Consider the following 14,151-nt stretch of genomic DNA (forward strand, 5'->3'; position numbering starts at 1 on the left):
GTGAGGCAAGTCGACGGAGAAATGGAAAAGGAATTCCAAATCGATGTTTTAAGCATTTATTTCATAGTGTGTCAACCTATTAATCAGCTGATGAATTCCTCCACTCCTTAGCATTGTTCTCTGAGCAAAGCAGGTATATGTATGATCACAACAAAACACATGAAGTGAAGGAGAAATGAGACGGTAGAAAAAGGGCAGGCATTTGGAGGGACTTTTCAGTCTGTGTGGAAAATAGAAAGAGGCACAAACACAGAGGTTTCTCGGAAATCTGATAAAATGGCGTAAACATCAATAACGTCATGACAACTGCTGAGGAGGAGCTTTGGCCGAGTTTCCTTCTTGAACTACAGCAGTCTTCAGCTGTTGAGCCCAACCAGAAGGGATACAAAATGACTGGTGAGTGACTACTGATTTTTTTTTCCCCTCTGACCAGATATTGAGTTTGTTACTGATAGGTTCAGCTGGTTCACGCGGGAACGGAAGCAAGTCTGAGCACTTTGCATTACAATGGTGACTCTAAAGGGAATTACTTCATGCATGCTTTAGAGAAAATATGAAGGATTAGAGGGGGTGCATTAAATGATGTTTGCAGGGAACTGAAACATCAGCATCTCAAAGCAGTTGTGGGGTGATGCGGTGGGGGGAATAGTATCACACATCTGCTGCTGGAATGTGCCTTTGAAAAGAACATCTGGAGAAAATACAATGGCTTTTATTGATGTTCATCCTAAGTGGCTCCATGATGCAGGATTCTCTGCTCTACAGTCTGTTCCCTGGGATGCACACCGAGACAAACATCAACTGAGCCTGGAGGACCATCAAGTGGGTGAAAGATGCTCTTTGGTCTGTGTGAAACTTGTTGGTTGTCCAGAGCATTCCAAAGCCCAGGACTACATGCTGAGAAGACACTAAAGATTGAGGCAGCTGCCGCCAAGGCGCTGTGGGGAGAGTCCACTGTCTGAGGTGTTTCTACTGAAGTTAGGCAGGGGCTTGTTCAGTTATTGGAAGCTCCTAGTACCTCAAATGCTTGTAATATAATTTTGTACAAGTAAGAAACGCCTTTGGTTTGCTTGTTCGATAGTGTTAAATGCCAATATTTGTTTGATTCTTCGTATGCTACTGGACTACTTCATACACTACTGAGATAATAAGGTGTGGAGCTGGATGAGCACAGCAGGCCAAGCAGCATCTTAGGAGCAGGAAAGCTGATGTTTTGGGCCTAGACCCTTCATCAGAAATAGGGAAGGGGAAGAGCGTTCTGAAATACATAGGGAGAGAGGGGGAGGTGGATTGAAGATTGACAGAGGAGAAGCTACTTTCCACCTATCTTCTCCTCCGTCTATCTTCAATCCACCTTCCCCTCTCTCCCTATTTATTTCAGAACCGTCTCCCCCTCGCCCATTTCTGATGAAGGGTCTAGGCCCGAAACGTCAGCTTTTGTGCTCCTAAGATGCTGCTTGGCCTGTTGTGTTCATCCAGCTCTACACTTTGTTATCTCGGATTCTCCAGCACCTGCAGCTCCTATTATCTCTCATATGCTACTGAACTGCTTCAGTGACTATGTAAATATATAAAGATATTTTTATAAATAAAGTATATTTTTGAAATTTAGAAAGGAGTCAACAGCATTGTTAGATCGGAGAAGCTGTGTCTGCTCTCCTTGTGAGGGGAAAGAAACAACCGAGAGGCTTAGTACAGTTCTTCAAAAAACCATGGGGTTTCCAGACGGAAAAAAAATGGATAGAAGCTGTTCCTATTGTCTGAAGGATATAAAAAAAATACAGAGAACATGGATTAATGGGGATTGGCGGAAGCAAAAGATGTGATTTCCTTCTGTCCAGAGTGAGGTGATTCAAATTTGGAATGTGCTCCCTGAGCATGTGATGAGGACAGATTCCGTTGAGCTTTCCAACAGGAACTGGACAGGCACCTGATGAGAAAGGACACTGAGGGTAGGAGGGCCATGGAAGCCGGACTGGGTGAGTTGCTGTGGCAGGGAGCTGGTAGGGTCTCGAGAAGGGCTGAATGGCCTCCTTCTGGAATATGACCACTCTCATGCTTCCACGGGTGGTAAAGTGCTTTGGAGCCACCATTCCCCTTCATTCCTCTGGATGTATTGCAAAAAAAGAAGCAGTGGTTAATGTAAAACGGTGTGAGCCAAAACAACAACAAAAGTCCCAGTGAGCCAGGAGCAGCTGTGCCAGGAATTATTCTGAGAAGCCGACTGCAGAATGCTGAGTCAACATCGCTCCAGGAATTGCAGCCACTGGTTTATCTTTCTTTGCACCTTATCTGAGAAGCCGGGCATGTATATTAAATAAATAGGCACATCAAAAACTAACACTGGCACACATAGATAATCTACAGGAAACGGGAATTTCATACTGAGTGTGGGAGCAGTACTCCTAGTGATCCACATCTCAGAGAGAACAATGTGAAATGTGCTTTTTTTGGATGTTTGGGACAGAGTAAGCTTTTTATAAATTACTTAGCCAGTATTCAGTTGCAGTTTCTGACCATCTGCCACCTGACAATGGGATAATCCCTCAGCCTTGGGGTGGAGACCACTGCTCAGAGTAAATGGAGAAATCCCCACTTCCATTTGCTTTCACTCTTCGGGGAGTTCTATCGCAGCACAGTTGCCAAGATTAGTCAGTGTTCACACCCCAAGCTCCCCAGTCCTTCTCACACAATTTGTTGCTGTTGTCTTGAAGTTTAATAGCTGGAATCTTTTCTTTTTTGTCTGATTTGCAGTTTCAGCAATGAACAAGTTTCCAACAGCCTTGGGCTCCAGGGTGAAGAGGGGCCCCTGTGATATGAGACTCCACAGCAGCGTGGCACTGTGGTGCGGGTATCTCCTATTGCTGGGACAATCCAACCTCGCTGATGTGGTGAGAGAATATGTGACTCCTGCAATTCTGTCATTCCCAGCAATAGAATGATAGCACAGACTGGGAGTGAGGTAGACAGGGAATTAAATCTGGGAATGAAATAGGCAGGAAAGAACATATTGGGTCTGAGATATGTAAGAGTAGAACTTGGGAGTGAATCGTATGGGAAATAGCAGGTTGGGATTCACTGATAGCATTCTGATAGCGGAAATAGCATTCTGAAGGAGTAATATGTGGAAACACTCCCATAGTTATATAGAATTGGAATGAATTGCATTGTATGATGTGGAAGCAGAAATGCAATGAGATCAGAGGTGATCAAATCCACTTTTCTGCCTTTTCCCCATAACCTCACTCACTATCTATTTCAATCTTGAAGGTACTTAATGACCCAACCTCTCCAACTCTCGGTGGTAAATAATTTCACGAATCCAATAATGCAGGGAACAGCATCAGGTAGTGAGCTATATAGAGATTAAGAATTTCAGGTGCTGCCAGACCGGCTGAGCTTTTCCAGCAATTTCTGTTTTTGCTAACAATTTCAGGGGTTGGTTAGCTCAGTTAGCTGGACAGCTGGTTTGTGAGGTAGAGTGATGCCAACAGCATGGGTTCAATTCTTGCATCAGCTGAGGTTACCAAAAAGGACACTCCTTCTCAACATCTCACCTTGTGTGAAGGATAATGGCACCTCAGTTAAAGCACTTCCAGTTGTCGCTCTCTCTCTAGTTGTCTGGGACCTTGACAACTTTACCCTAATAAAGGATATGATTAAGTTACAGAGAATGGAATGAGTTCTACAGTGATTAACCTCTGGGAGGGAGTTATTCAGAGAATAAATCCTTTAGGAGTAATTTAAGGAATAATACAAGGGATTGACCTTTTAGAGAAGAACACCCGGGAGTGAGTTAATTCGACAATAAGGCCTGTGAGGGGTAAGTTACCGAGAGGATAATGGCTCGGAGTGGTTCACATAGAAAATCACATCTGTGAGGAAGTGAGTTATTTACAGAGTAACACCTGGGATGAGTTATAGGGAGCTTAGCAACCATGAGTGAGCTATTACCCAATGACATATGGGAGGGAGGGAGTTACTTATGGAGTAACACCTAGAACTGTGCCGTTTTGAACATATGAAAGACACACACAGAATAACAACTGGGCAGGGGTTATTTAGCGAAAAGCGCTTGGGTTGAGTTAATTAAGAAAGTACACATCTGAGTTATGCTGACAATAATTTCTGTTGGGAGGGTGTTATCTAAAACACAGCACCTAAGAAATGAGCACCTAACCTGGGAATGAGTTATTAGGGCATGATTTCTTTTAGAGTGGATCATTTACAGGGTAATCCCTGGGAAAGAGTCACTTATAACGTGACCCATGGAGAAGGAGTGATATGCTTAGAACAAAACTTGTGGGAGGGAGTGAGAGGTTTACATTCCCTACAGTGTGGAAACAGGCCCTTTGGCCCAACAAGTCCACACTGCCCCTTGGAGCATCCCACCCAGACCCATCCCCCATAACCCACACACCCCTGAACTCTACGGGCAATTTAGCATGGCTGATCCACCTAGCCTGCACATCTTTGGACTGTGGGAGGAAACCAGAGCACCCAGGGGAAACCCACGCAGACACGGGGAGAATGTGCAAACTTTGCACAGACAGTTACTCGAGGCTGGAATCAAACCTGGGTCCCTGTGAGGCTGCAGTGCTAACCACTGAGCCACTGTGCCACCCAATAACAGAGAATAATATTTGGATGGAGGGAGTTATTTAGGGATTAACTCCCGAGGTCAAAGTATGTGGAGAACAGTATTTGTCAGAGAGTTACTTAGAGGATAACAGCTGGTGGTGTGAGCAAGTTATTTAGAGAATATTACCTGGGAATGAGTTACTTAGAGCATAATACCTGGAAGGGAGATGTTTAGAGAATAACACTTGGGAAGGAGGTAGGCATTTTTTCGGGATTAAACCTGAGATTATATTGTTTGGAGATTAACTCCTATAGTTGTCCAGCTAACTGAACTAACCAACCCCTGATTATTAATCTCTACATAGCTCACTACATCATGTTGGCAACACGATTTGAACTCATATTTCTAGTGCAGTACTGAGGGCACATTGAACTGTCAATGATATGACATCTTTTCTAACTAAAATTGTAGTGTTATCTCCGGTCAGAAGCAAGCTATAAATGGTCAAGTAGCCACCAATTCTAAGAAGAGCAGGGAGTGGCCTTCCCTCCAACATTTATGCAGAGAGTCCTAGAGCAAAGTCACTGCAAGAGAATGGTTAATCATTTACTTCCTGGAGTGCCCCCGTTGACAATTGTACTTCCCTGCATTATGGCAGCGGCTCTCCTACAATTTCTTCAATGACTGTCAAGTTCTCTGTCACAACAGAGAAAGGTGCTAGATGAGTAAGGGCTTATTTTCTTCAGATGAAGCTGGAGATTGAACAAACAGTGAGGAAGACGACAGTGAAATCTGTAATAATTCTGTGGCTTTAAGAGGTGTAGTTTGTACTTTTTATTTAAAAGAGAGGTTTTCAGACAAAGCTGTGGAGCTGTCTACTTGGAAAGCCAGGAAACAGCTTGTGAAGCCTTGGGTTTCCTTTTAAAGTTGGAACAATAGAAGCAGCCTGGATGGGTGTGCCCAGCTTTCACAGACCAGCATTTCTAGTCTTTTGTTTAGTTTTAGACTTAGCTCTAAGCAGTTGCTTTTGGAGTCTTAACAGGGCAGAAGATGCCGAATTTTGAAGACATCTAAGGTAATTTTTCCCCTCTCTCAGTGACAGCGAGAAGCTGGGGTTTCTCTCTGCTGCTATGTTACCTGTAGAGCAAATCAATTTTTCTGAACTTGCATTTTTGCCAATGTGTGCGCTTATGTGATATTACTATATTATGACAGTCAATTAGCTATAGTTACTGTATCTATTATTCTGCTAAGTTTTCCAATACAGTTATCTTCCTTCTTTTGTTGTATTTTAACTATAGTGTTTAAATAAATTGTGTTTTGCTTATGGTCAAGTAGTTTGACCAATCAAATAGCACCTGGAACACAGCATGTTATATTTGTTCTAAAATAAGAAAAGGTTAGAGTCTAGCCTACCATTTTAAACTATTTTGAGGGGGTCTGGTCCAGTCCATGAGAAATCTCTTTACTCCACAGGCAACATGCCCTGCACAGTGTCACTGCCAAAAACCTGTACCATGCCATCCAAGTGTGCCCCTGGTTCTGGATGACTGCAGATGCTGCTCAGTTTGTGCTCGGCAATTCAACGAGGAATGCAGCTTGCTTCAACCATGTGACCGTGACCGCGGGCTCCGCTGCCAGCTGGAAGCAAGACCAAATGCCACAACTGGGATCTGTAGAGGTGAGGAAACTTGGCACCGCCGACAAAGAATGTTCCCTCCTCCTCACACAACCAAGCACATCAGAAGGCATTCAAAGCACTTACAGACCCACAGTATCAACCGAGGGTATTCACAGAATGACAGCAACGCCACAGTGCAAAAAGGGGCCCTTCGGCCCATCATGTCTGCATTGACTCTTCAAATGAGCATTGTGACTCAGCTCATCCTCCTCCCCTTTGACCCCTGTAATCCGGTTTCTGTTTACACAATTATCTCAGGTCCATTCGAGTACCCACATTGAATGGGTCTCCACACACACCCAGGAGGATCATTCCAGACTCATTGCATTGAAAAGTGAAGTAATTCTACCAAGGCCAGTATCCTGTCACCAAGTCACCTTTTATTTATAAATGAACTGTGCTTGTCCGTTAGTATTGCCTCCTCAGGGACAGCTATCACAATGGCAGTATCTCTGACACTCCCCCTTTTTATATATCAGCCAGGGCACCCGGATTGAACCAGATTAACCGTCTCAATCAGGGAACTCATATTCTACAAGAGCCAGCCAGTCGACCTTGTTACAAACACGATAAAAATGATTGATTTTAAAAGGCATATTAGCATCATATTCACAGTGTTTCATTGCACAGTGGTAGTGTATCTACCTCTGGTCCAGAAGGCCCAGTTTAAGTTTCACCTGCTCCTGAAATGTGTGATACCAACCCTGAACAGGTTGATTAGAAAATATTTACTGATTTTGGTCACACTGAGGCCATTTAAACAGCAGACCAATGCAATCAGCACACTTTCTCAAATACCCTTCCAACAAAAGGATTATAAAGGAGGGGATCAATTTGACACTGTCAGTATAACACAGGCACTCCTGCTGAAAACATATCTCCCACCCCACCCCACTTAGAAACAGGCCAGTTGTCATAAGAAATGATGGGAAAACTCAGCAGGTGTAGCAGCATCTGGAACAAAAACACAAAAATGCTGGAAAAGCTCAGCAGGTCTGGCAGCATCTGTGAAGGAGAAAACAGAGTTAACGTTTCAGGTCCGGTGACCCTTCCTCGGAGCAGTAGAATAGCAGCAACTGCGCTGGGCTCCCTTCCCAGAAGGGCAGCATCTGTGCTGGGACCCTTCCTCAGAATGGCAGCATCTGAGCTGGGACCCTTCCTCGGAAAAGCTGCATCTGTGCTGGGACCCTTCGTTAGAAAAGCAGCACCTGTGCTGGGACCCTTCCTCAGAAAAGCTGCATCTGTGCTGGGACCCTTCCTCAGAATAACAGCATCTGTGATGGGACCCTTTCTCAGAAAAGCAGCATTTGTGCTGGGACCCTTCCTCAGAAAAGCAGCCTCTGTGCTGGGTCCCTTCCTCAGAAAAGCAGCATCTGTGCTGTGTCCCTTCCTCAGAAAAGCAGCATCTGTGATGGGACCCTTCCTCAGAAAAGCAGCATCTGTGCTGGAACCCTTCCTCAGAAAAGCAGCCTCTGTGCAGGGTCCCCTCCTCAGAAAAGCAGCATTTGTGCTGGGACCCTTCCTCAGAAAAGCAGCCTCTGTGCTGGGACCCTTCCTCAGAAAAGCTGCATCTGTGCTGGGACCCTTCCTCAGAATAACAGCATCTGTGCTGGGACCCTTCCTCAGAAAAGCTGCATCTGTGCTGGGACCCTTCCTCAGAATAACAGCATCTGTGATGGGACCCTTTCTCAGAAAAGCAGCATTTGTGCTGGGACCCTTCCTCAGAAAAGCAGCCTCTGTGCTGGGTCCCTTCCTCAGAAAAGCAGCATCTGTGCTGTGTCCCTTCCTCAGAAAAGCAGCATCTGTGATGGGACCCTTCCTCAGAAAAGCAGCATCTGTGCTGGAACCCTTCCTCAGAAAAGCAGCCTCTGTGCAGGGTCCCCTCCTCAGAAAAGCAGCATTTGTGCTGGGACCCTTCCTCAGAAAAGCTGCCTCTGTGCAGGGTCCCCTCCTCAGAAAAGCTGCATCTGTGCTGGGACCCTTCCTCAGAAAAGCTGCATCTGTACTGGGTCCCCTCCTCAGAAAAGCAGCATCTGTGCTGGAACCCTTCCTCAGAATAGCAGCATCTGTGCTGGGACCCTTCCTCAGAAAAGCAGCATCAGTGCTGGGACCCTTCCTCAGAAAAGCAACATCTGTGTTGGGACCCTTCCTCAGAAAAGCTGCATCTGTGCTGGGACCCTTCCTCAGAAAAGCAGCATCTGTGCTGGGGCCCTTCCTCAGAAAAGCAGCATCAGTGCTGGGACCCTTCCTCAGAAAAGCAACATCTGTGATGGGACCCTTCCTCAGAAAAGCTGCATCTGTGCTGGGACCCCTCCTCAGAAAAGCAGCATCTGTGCCTTGACCCTTCCTCAGAAAAGCTGCATCTGTGCTGGGACCCTTCCTCAGAAAAGCTGCTTCTGTGCTGGGTCCCTTCCTCAGAAAAGCAGCATCAGTGCTGGGACCCCTCCTCAGAAAAGCAGCATCTGTGCTGAGGAAGTGACCCAAAGCTCTGATTTCTGCTGACAGATGCTGATGGACCTGCTAAGCAGTTTCTTTGCCCCTCAGCAGTTGCTGTTTCAGGGGAAACAAGACAGGGGGCTGCGATGGTCTCGTGTACCCCTGAACCATTAATCAGAGAGACCACAGGTAACATTCTGGGGACTTTCGTTTGAATCCTGCCCTAGTAGACACTGTGAAATTTTCAATTTGAATCAAATAAAAATGTGGAATTAATGCTGGCCCAAAATGACTTTTTGTTGTTAAAATCTTGCTTCTTTGGCTTTTTCCTCAATGTCTTGCTGTTCTTGCAGCCAGCAGCCCGGGGCGGCCTTGCTTCTTGAGCGGCAGAGTTCACCAACATGGCGAGAGCTTCATGAAGGGTTGCCGGCTGCAGTGCAGCTGCCGGGACGGTAGGGCCCAATGCTCCCCGCTCTGCTCCGGGAAGCTGCCAGCAGCGCCTGCCTCCTGCGCGGACGCTCGGCCCGTCAAGGTGGCTGGCACCTGCTGCGAGCGATGGAAGTGCCTGACACCCCTATCCAAGGACCACAAGGGATGGCCCCCAGCCAAATGGAAGGAGTTTGCCGCCGGCCCTGGGAAAGCGGTGAAGTCGCGAAATGCAATGCACCCTAAGTTGGGAACAAAACACAAGAGCCTGAAGACCGACGGCCTAGATGTCAAACGCCTCTTTGGCTTCCCTGGTATTTTTCTTTATTTCAAAAATATACTTTATTCATTTCTTTTAGAAGAAAAGTATATATACATTCACAAACGCGGTTTGGTTCTGAACAGTAGCATATAAGGAAACAAGCAAACATTGGAGAAAGAACTGCGGATGCTGTAAACTATAAATAAAAGTAGAAATTGCTGGAAAATCTCAGCAGGTCTGGTAGCAATTTGTGCAGAGAAATCAGAGTCAATGCTTCGGGTCGAGTGACCCTTCCTGGGATGCAAACGTTGGGAGTTTGATTCCTTCCAACCAACTAACCGAAAGCATCTCTTACTTGTACAAGAGTATATTTACACGCATTTTAGATATTGGGAGGGTCTGATAACTAAACGGACCCCCATTTAACTTTCGGTGGAAAGACCTTAGACTGTGGACTTTCCCCACTGTGTCCTGGAGGCAGCTGCCCCAAGTTGCAGTGTGTCTTTCCCAGCAATTCTTCTTCATACCCACCACTGGCACTCAGACATCTGATGTGATTCACAGGCTTGGCGTTGTAGACTGCAGGAGGAGACCACTAGGTGCCTCCTTCCAAGCTGTTATTTTGAAGAAGCCCCCAAATTAGTCCCACTCCGCCTCAGTATGATTCCTTTTGAGAACAATTCCAATGTGGCGGAATCAATATTAGGGGCATGGTTTGCAGGCAGCGATTTTGTTCGAAATTTAACAAACTTGTACACCTTTCCCACACCTGACCTTGACCCAGGCTGGCTAAGGCTGGATCCCAATTCTACACCCAGGCTCATTGTACTCTCTAAGGAAGTGAATAAAACATAAAAAGGAAAGGGATATAAAACGAATGCTTGGCCTAAAATGGATGTTTGGCCTGAACCTGGCAAATTTATCCCTTAAGTATTAATATTGGCAGTTTCACTGCTGACATGAAAGTATGATGAAAAAATGCATGAAGTTGGTAATGAACCATTTGTAATTTTGGGGTGTGTATCTGTATGTATGGATGTCTGTGTTTGTGCATGCGTGTACATATGTCTGTGTGACTAAGAGTGCCTGTGTACAAATGTGTTTGTGGATGTGTCAATTTCTGTGTGTGCGCCTGTAAGTATATACGTCTTTGTGTGTGTCTGCTTGAATGTAACTGTGTATATGTATGTTTCTGTGTCTGTGTATATCAATGTATGCACGTGTTTGTGTGTGTGTATTTGTGTATGTGCATGCATATGTCTGTGTGTGTACTGCATGTGTATATCTGTGTGTAAGTATGTCTCTGTGTAAGTGTGCATGCATGCAACTATGTAGGTTTGTTTTGTGCAGTTCATAGGTTCTTGAAAATGCATGTGATAGTGAGCAGGAGAGAATGAGATAGGCTGAGACCATATATACATGAGAGCATTGTGTAAGATCTTGTGTGTTTGTGAGTGTTTCCACGTGCTTGTACATCTCTGCAATATGTGTGAAATTATCACAAATGTTTGTGTGTGTGTGTGTGTGTGTGTGTGTGTGTGTGTGTGTGTGTGTGTGTGTGTGTGTGTGTGTCCATACTGTGGTGTGTTTTGTGACTGTCCCATGCTGCACGTTAAGAATACATGAACTTGTGTGAGTGGATATGGAGGCATTTGCAGTGTATGCTGTTTCTGTTGTGCATCTCTTTGTTGCTTCAGAGCCAAAAGGTCAATTCAAGAGACAAAGCTTCAGCTACTCTGACTGCATGGTCAAGAGCACAGAGTGGTCGGCATGCTCGCAGACCTGTGGCATGGGAATTTCATCCAGACTGAGCACCAACAACACCTGGTGCCATCCGAAATGGGAGACCAGGCTGTGCCAGATCCGGCCCTGTGATATGCTCAATGAGGTCAATCTCCAGGTTAGTCTTAGCAGAGGGAAGAACCCTGTTGCAGACCTGGTTGAACCAAATCAGTATCTTATTAATCAATGTAATAGGCAATACAGTAATGTCTTCTTCTCAATCAATGTGACAGTCTTCACTGTAACATTTTGTTATACAGTGATACAGCACAGAAAACAGACCCTTTGTTACGACCAACATTCCCAAATTATACTAGTCCCATACCACTCTAGATCAATTTGATAGTCTTCGCAGCGGTGTGTTGTTCTAGAACAGTGTGGCAGTCTTCACTGTGATTTGTGAACAGTGTGAAAGGCTGCATTGTAATGTTATGCTCTACAGTGTTGGAATGTGCAACTTAAGATATAGTTCCTGACCTATGTGCCAAACTCCACTATAATGTTGAGTTCTAGATCAATATAACAGCCTGAACTATAAGTGTAGTTATATAATGTGACAACTTCCACTGTATTGTATAGCACTGGATGAACATGGCAGCGTTCTGTGTCAGGTATAGTCCCAGATCAACATGACAACTTAAACTGTAAAGTGTATTTTGAGATCATTGAGACAAAATAAACTATAATGTATAGCTCTAGAACATGATAACCTCTACTGTAGTGAATGGTTGTGGATTTTGTAACAACGTAAAGGTCTAGATCAACACTGCATCCTGAACTACCTCCAGACCAATATAACACCGTTTACCATAATTGTATATTTCTCGATCAATGTGACAGTTTTACTGTAATGTATGGCTCTGGACCAATACGGTATCCTGAGCTGTAATGTATAGTTATCGATGAATGTGGAATCCTGAACTGTAATGTATAGTTATCAATGAATGTGGAATCCTGAACTGTAATGTATAGTTATCGATGAATGTGGAATCCTGAACTGTAATGAACAGAACTAGGTCATGGTGACTGTCTGTACCATGACAGTGTAATTCTAGACCTACACATGACGGTTGGTCTGAACCATAATGTAAAGCTTTATGTCTGTGTAATAGCCAACTCCATCACGTATTGAGCAATGTGGTATCTTATACTGCCACATATTGCTCTAGACCAATGTGATGGGCTGAACTACAATGTGATGTTCACCTGATGAAGGAGCAGAGCTATGAAAGCTTGTGATTTCAGTTAAACCTGTTGGACTATAACCTGGTGTCTCGTGACACCTGACTTTGTACAGCCCAGTCCAACACTGGCACCTCCACATCCTTTGTCAGGAAGGTGTAGGATTGGAGGAGATTATAGACAGGCCTGGGACCTGGGAGGGGAAGTTCAAGGAGAGATTTGGAAACTAGATTGATGTTTTGTAAACACAATGACAATCTTTTCAAGGACCCTGACATATTTAAGCAATCTTCACTTTGGCTTATTCACACAATGGGCTAATTCCTTCTGTGTTACAGGGAGGCAAGAAGTGCCTGAATAGCCTGAAGGAGATGGAGCCCAAGTTCTTTACTTACGAAAGTTGCACCAGCCTGAGGAAATACAAGCCCAAGTACTGTGGCCTGTGCACAGATGGCCGCTGCTGTTACCCAGCTGAGACCAGGACCACGAAAGTACGTTTCTACTGCTTGGTCAGAGGATTCATTATGAAGCGTGTCATGAAGATCAAGAGGTGCGAATGCAGCCAGCAATGCCAGCAGCAGAATATCCACTTCTGGCTAGACGTTGAGGAACCATATGGATCCATTGACCAGCAGATCCATTAAAGGAATCCGTGGCAATTTCTAAAACCCTTGGTACATTCCAGGTTACAACTGACCTGCAGTGTTCAATGGTTTCATTGATCTGTATTTGGCTTGTTGATTGTTCTATGATCACTGTGCTTGATTGATTAAGCTTAGGAGCAGCATCCGAGCACTAAAATAAACAGAAACTTGCAGAAAGACCTAAGAAACTCATTGTGGGCTGAAGGGCTTGTTCACGTGCTGGATAGTGCAGTTCTAATCCAGAATTGTGAAGATGATTTAAAACTCACTTTCTGCTTTGCCCTGAGCTAAATGGTATAAAGTCTACAGCTAACCAGTGAATAAACAGCGGATTCTGAAGTTAGCCCACAGGCCTCCCACTGGAGTCTGAATGCCAAGTGCCCTCTTTCAGGGGGAACTATTCTGACACAGTATTGTTCTGCTGTATCATTGCTATGACACATTTCACTTTGGTATCCGTGTTGGGAAAACCTTTCACATTTTAAAATTAAATTCCTAAAAGCCTGGAAGCGGTAATGTACCTGACAATCAAGTGCATCGATTGTAAATTAACAATTTCCACGTTAAGATGACAGACACAGCACTGTGCCCAGAAACTCAGCATGTCCCATGGCAGTTTCAAATTCATTCTTGACACCTTTCCTTGAAGGTAGCAAGGTTTTCAATTATGTAAAGATTCCTGTCTCTTTTTATACCACCTTTTGAAATATGCATTTATTGTCTAAGTCTTGCTGAGCTTGCTGTTGTATGTTTTACGCAAAATAAAGTCAAGAAACAAATGCCTTGAAACAATCCATCATTGCAATCTGATTGTAGTCAGTATCCTGCTCCCCAAACATTCAGGATCTGGGTCCACTGGCGTGTAGACACACACTGGCAATCCAAGCAACTAATTGTGGGTGAAGCGATGAATGTTTAGAGGCCAAGACTGTGCTGCAGTGGGGAAGTATTACAGAGAGCTGTGTTCAGCCTGAAATGTGAGACAGCATCGCCACCAGGTGGCATGTTTTCATATTGCATGATGTGGAGGTGCCAATGTTGGACTGGGGTTGACATGGTCAAAAATCACAACACACCAGGTTATAGTCCAACAGGTTTATTTGAAGACACAAGCTTTGGGAGTCTCGCTGCTTCTTCAGGTGTCAGTGAGAGAGGT

At 44.8% G+C, this 14,151-nt stretch overlaps 1 protein-coding gene across 2 annotated transcripts; it reads left to right on the forward strand.

Annotated features, from left to right (window-relative positions):
• Nucleotides 1-282: 282 nt before the first annotated feature.
• Nucleotides 283-13,774, forward strand: LOC125446672 (CCN family member 1-like). Of its 2 annotated transcripts, none has more exons than XM_048520420.2 (6): nt 283-396; nt 2,755-2,891; nt 6,059-6,263; nt 9,053-9,439; nt 11,085-11,287; nt 12,690-13,774. In XM_048520420.2, exons 1-6 carry the CDS (start codon nt 300-302, stop codon nt 12,993-12,995), a joined length of 1,335 nt encoding a protein of 444 aa, XP_048376377.2. In that variant the 5' UTR covers nt 283-299; the 3' UTR covers nt 12,996-13,774. The 2 variants fall into 2 exon arrangements, with proteins under 2 accessions (XP_048376377.2, XP_048376378.2); XM_048520421.2 differs by lacking the exon at nt 283-396 and adding an exon at nt 2,368-2,468.
• Nucleotides 13,775-14,151: the final 377 nt, after the last annotated feature.

Source organism: Stegostoma tigrinum, chromosome 34 (assembly GCF_030684315.1).
Source record: "Stegostoma tigrinum isolate sSteTig4 chromosome 34, sSteTig4.hap1, whole genome shotgun sequence".
In the NCBI taxonomy this organism is placed as follows: Eukaryota; Metazoa; Chordata; class Chondrichthyes; order Orectolobiformes; family Stegostomatidae; genus Stegostoma; species Stegostoma tigrinum.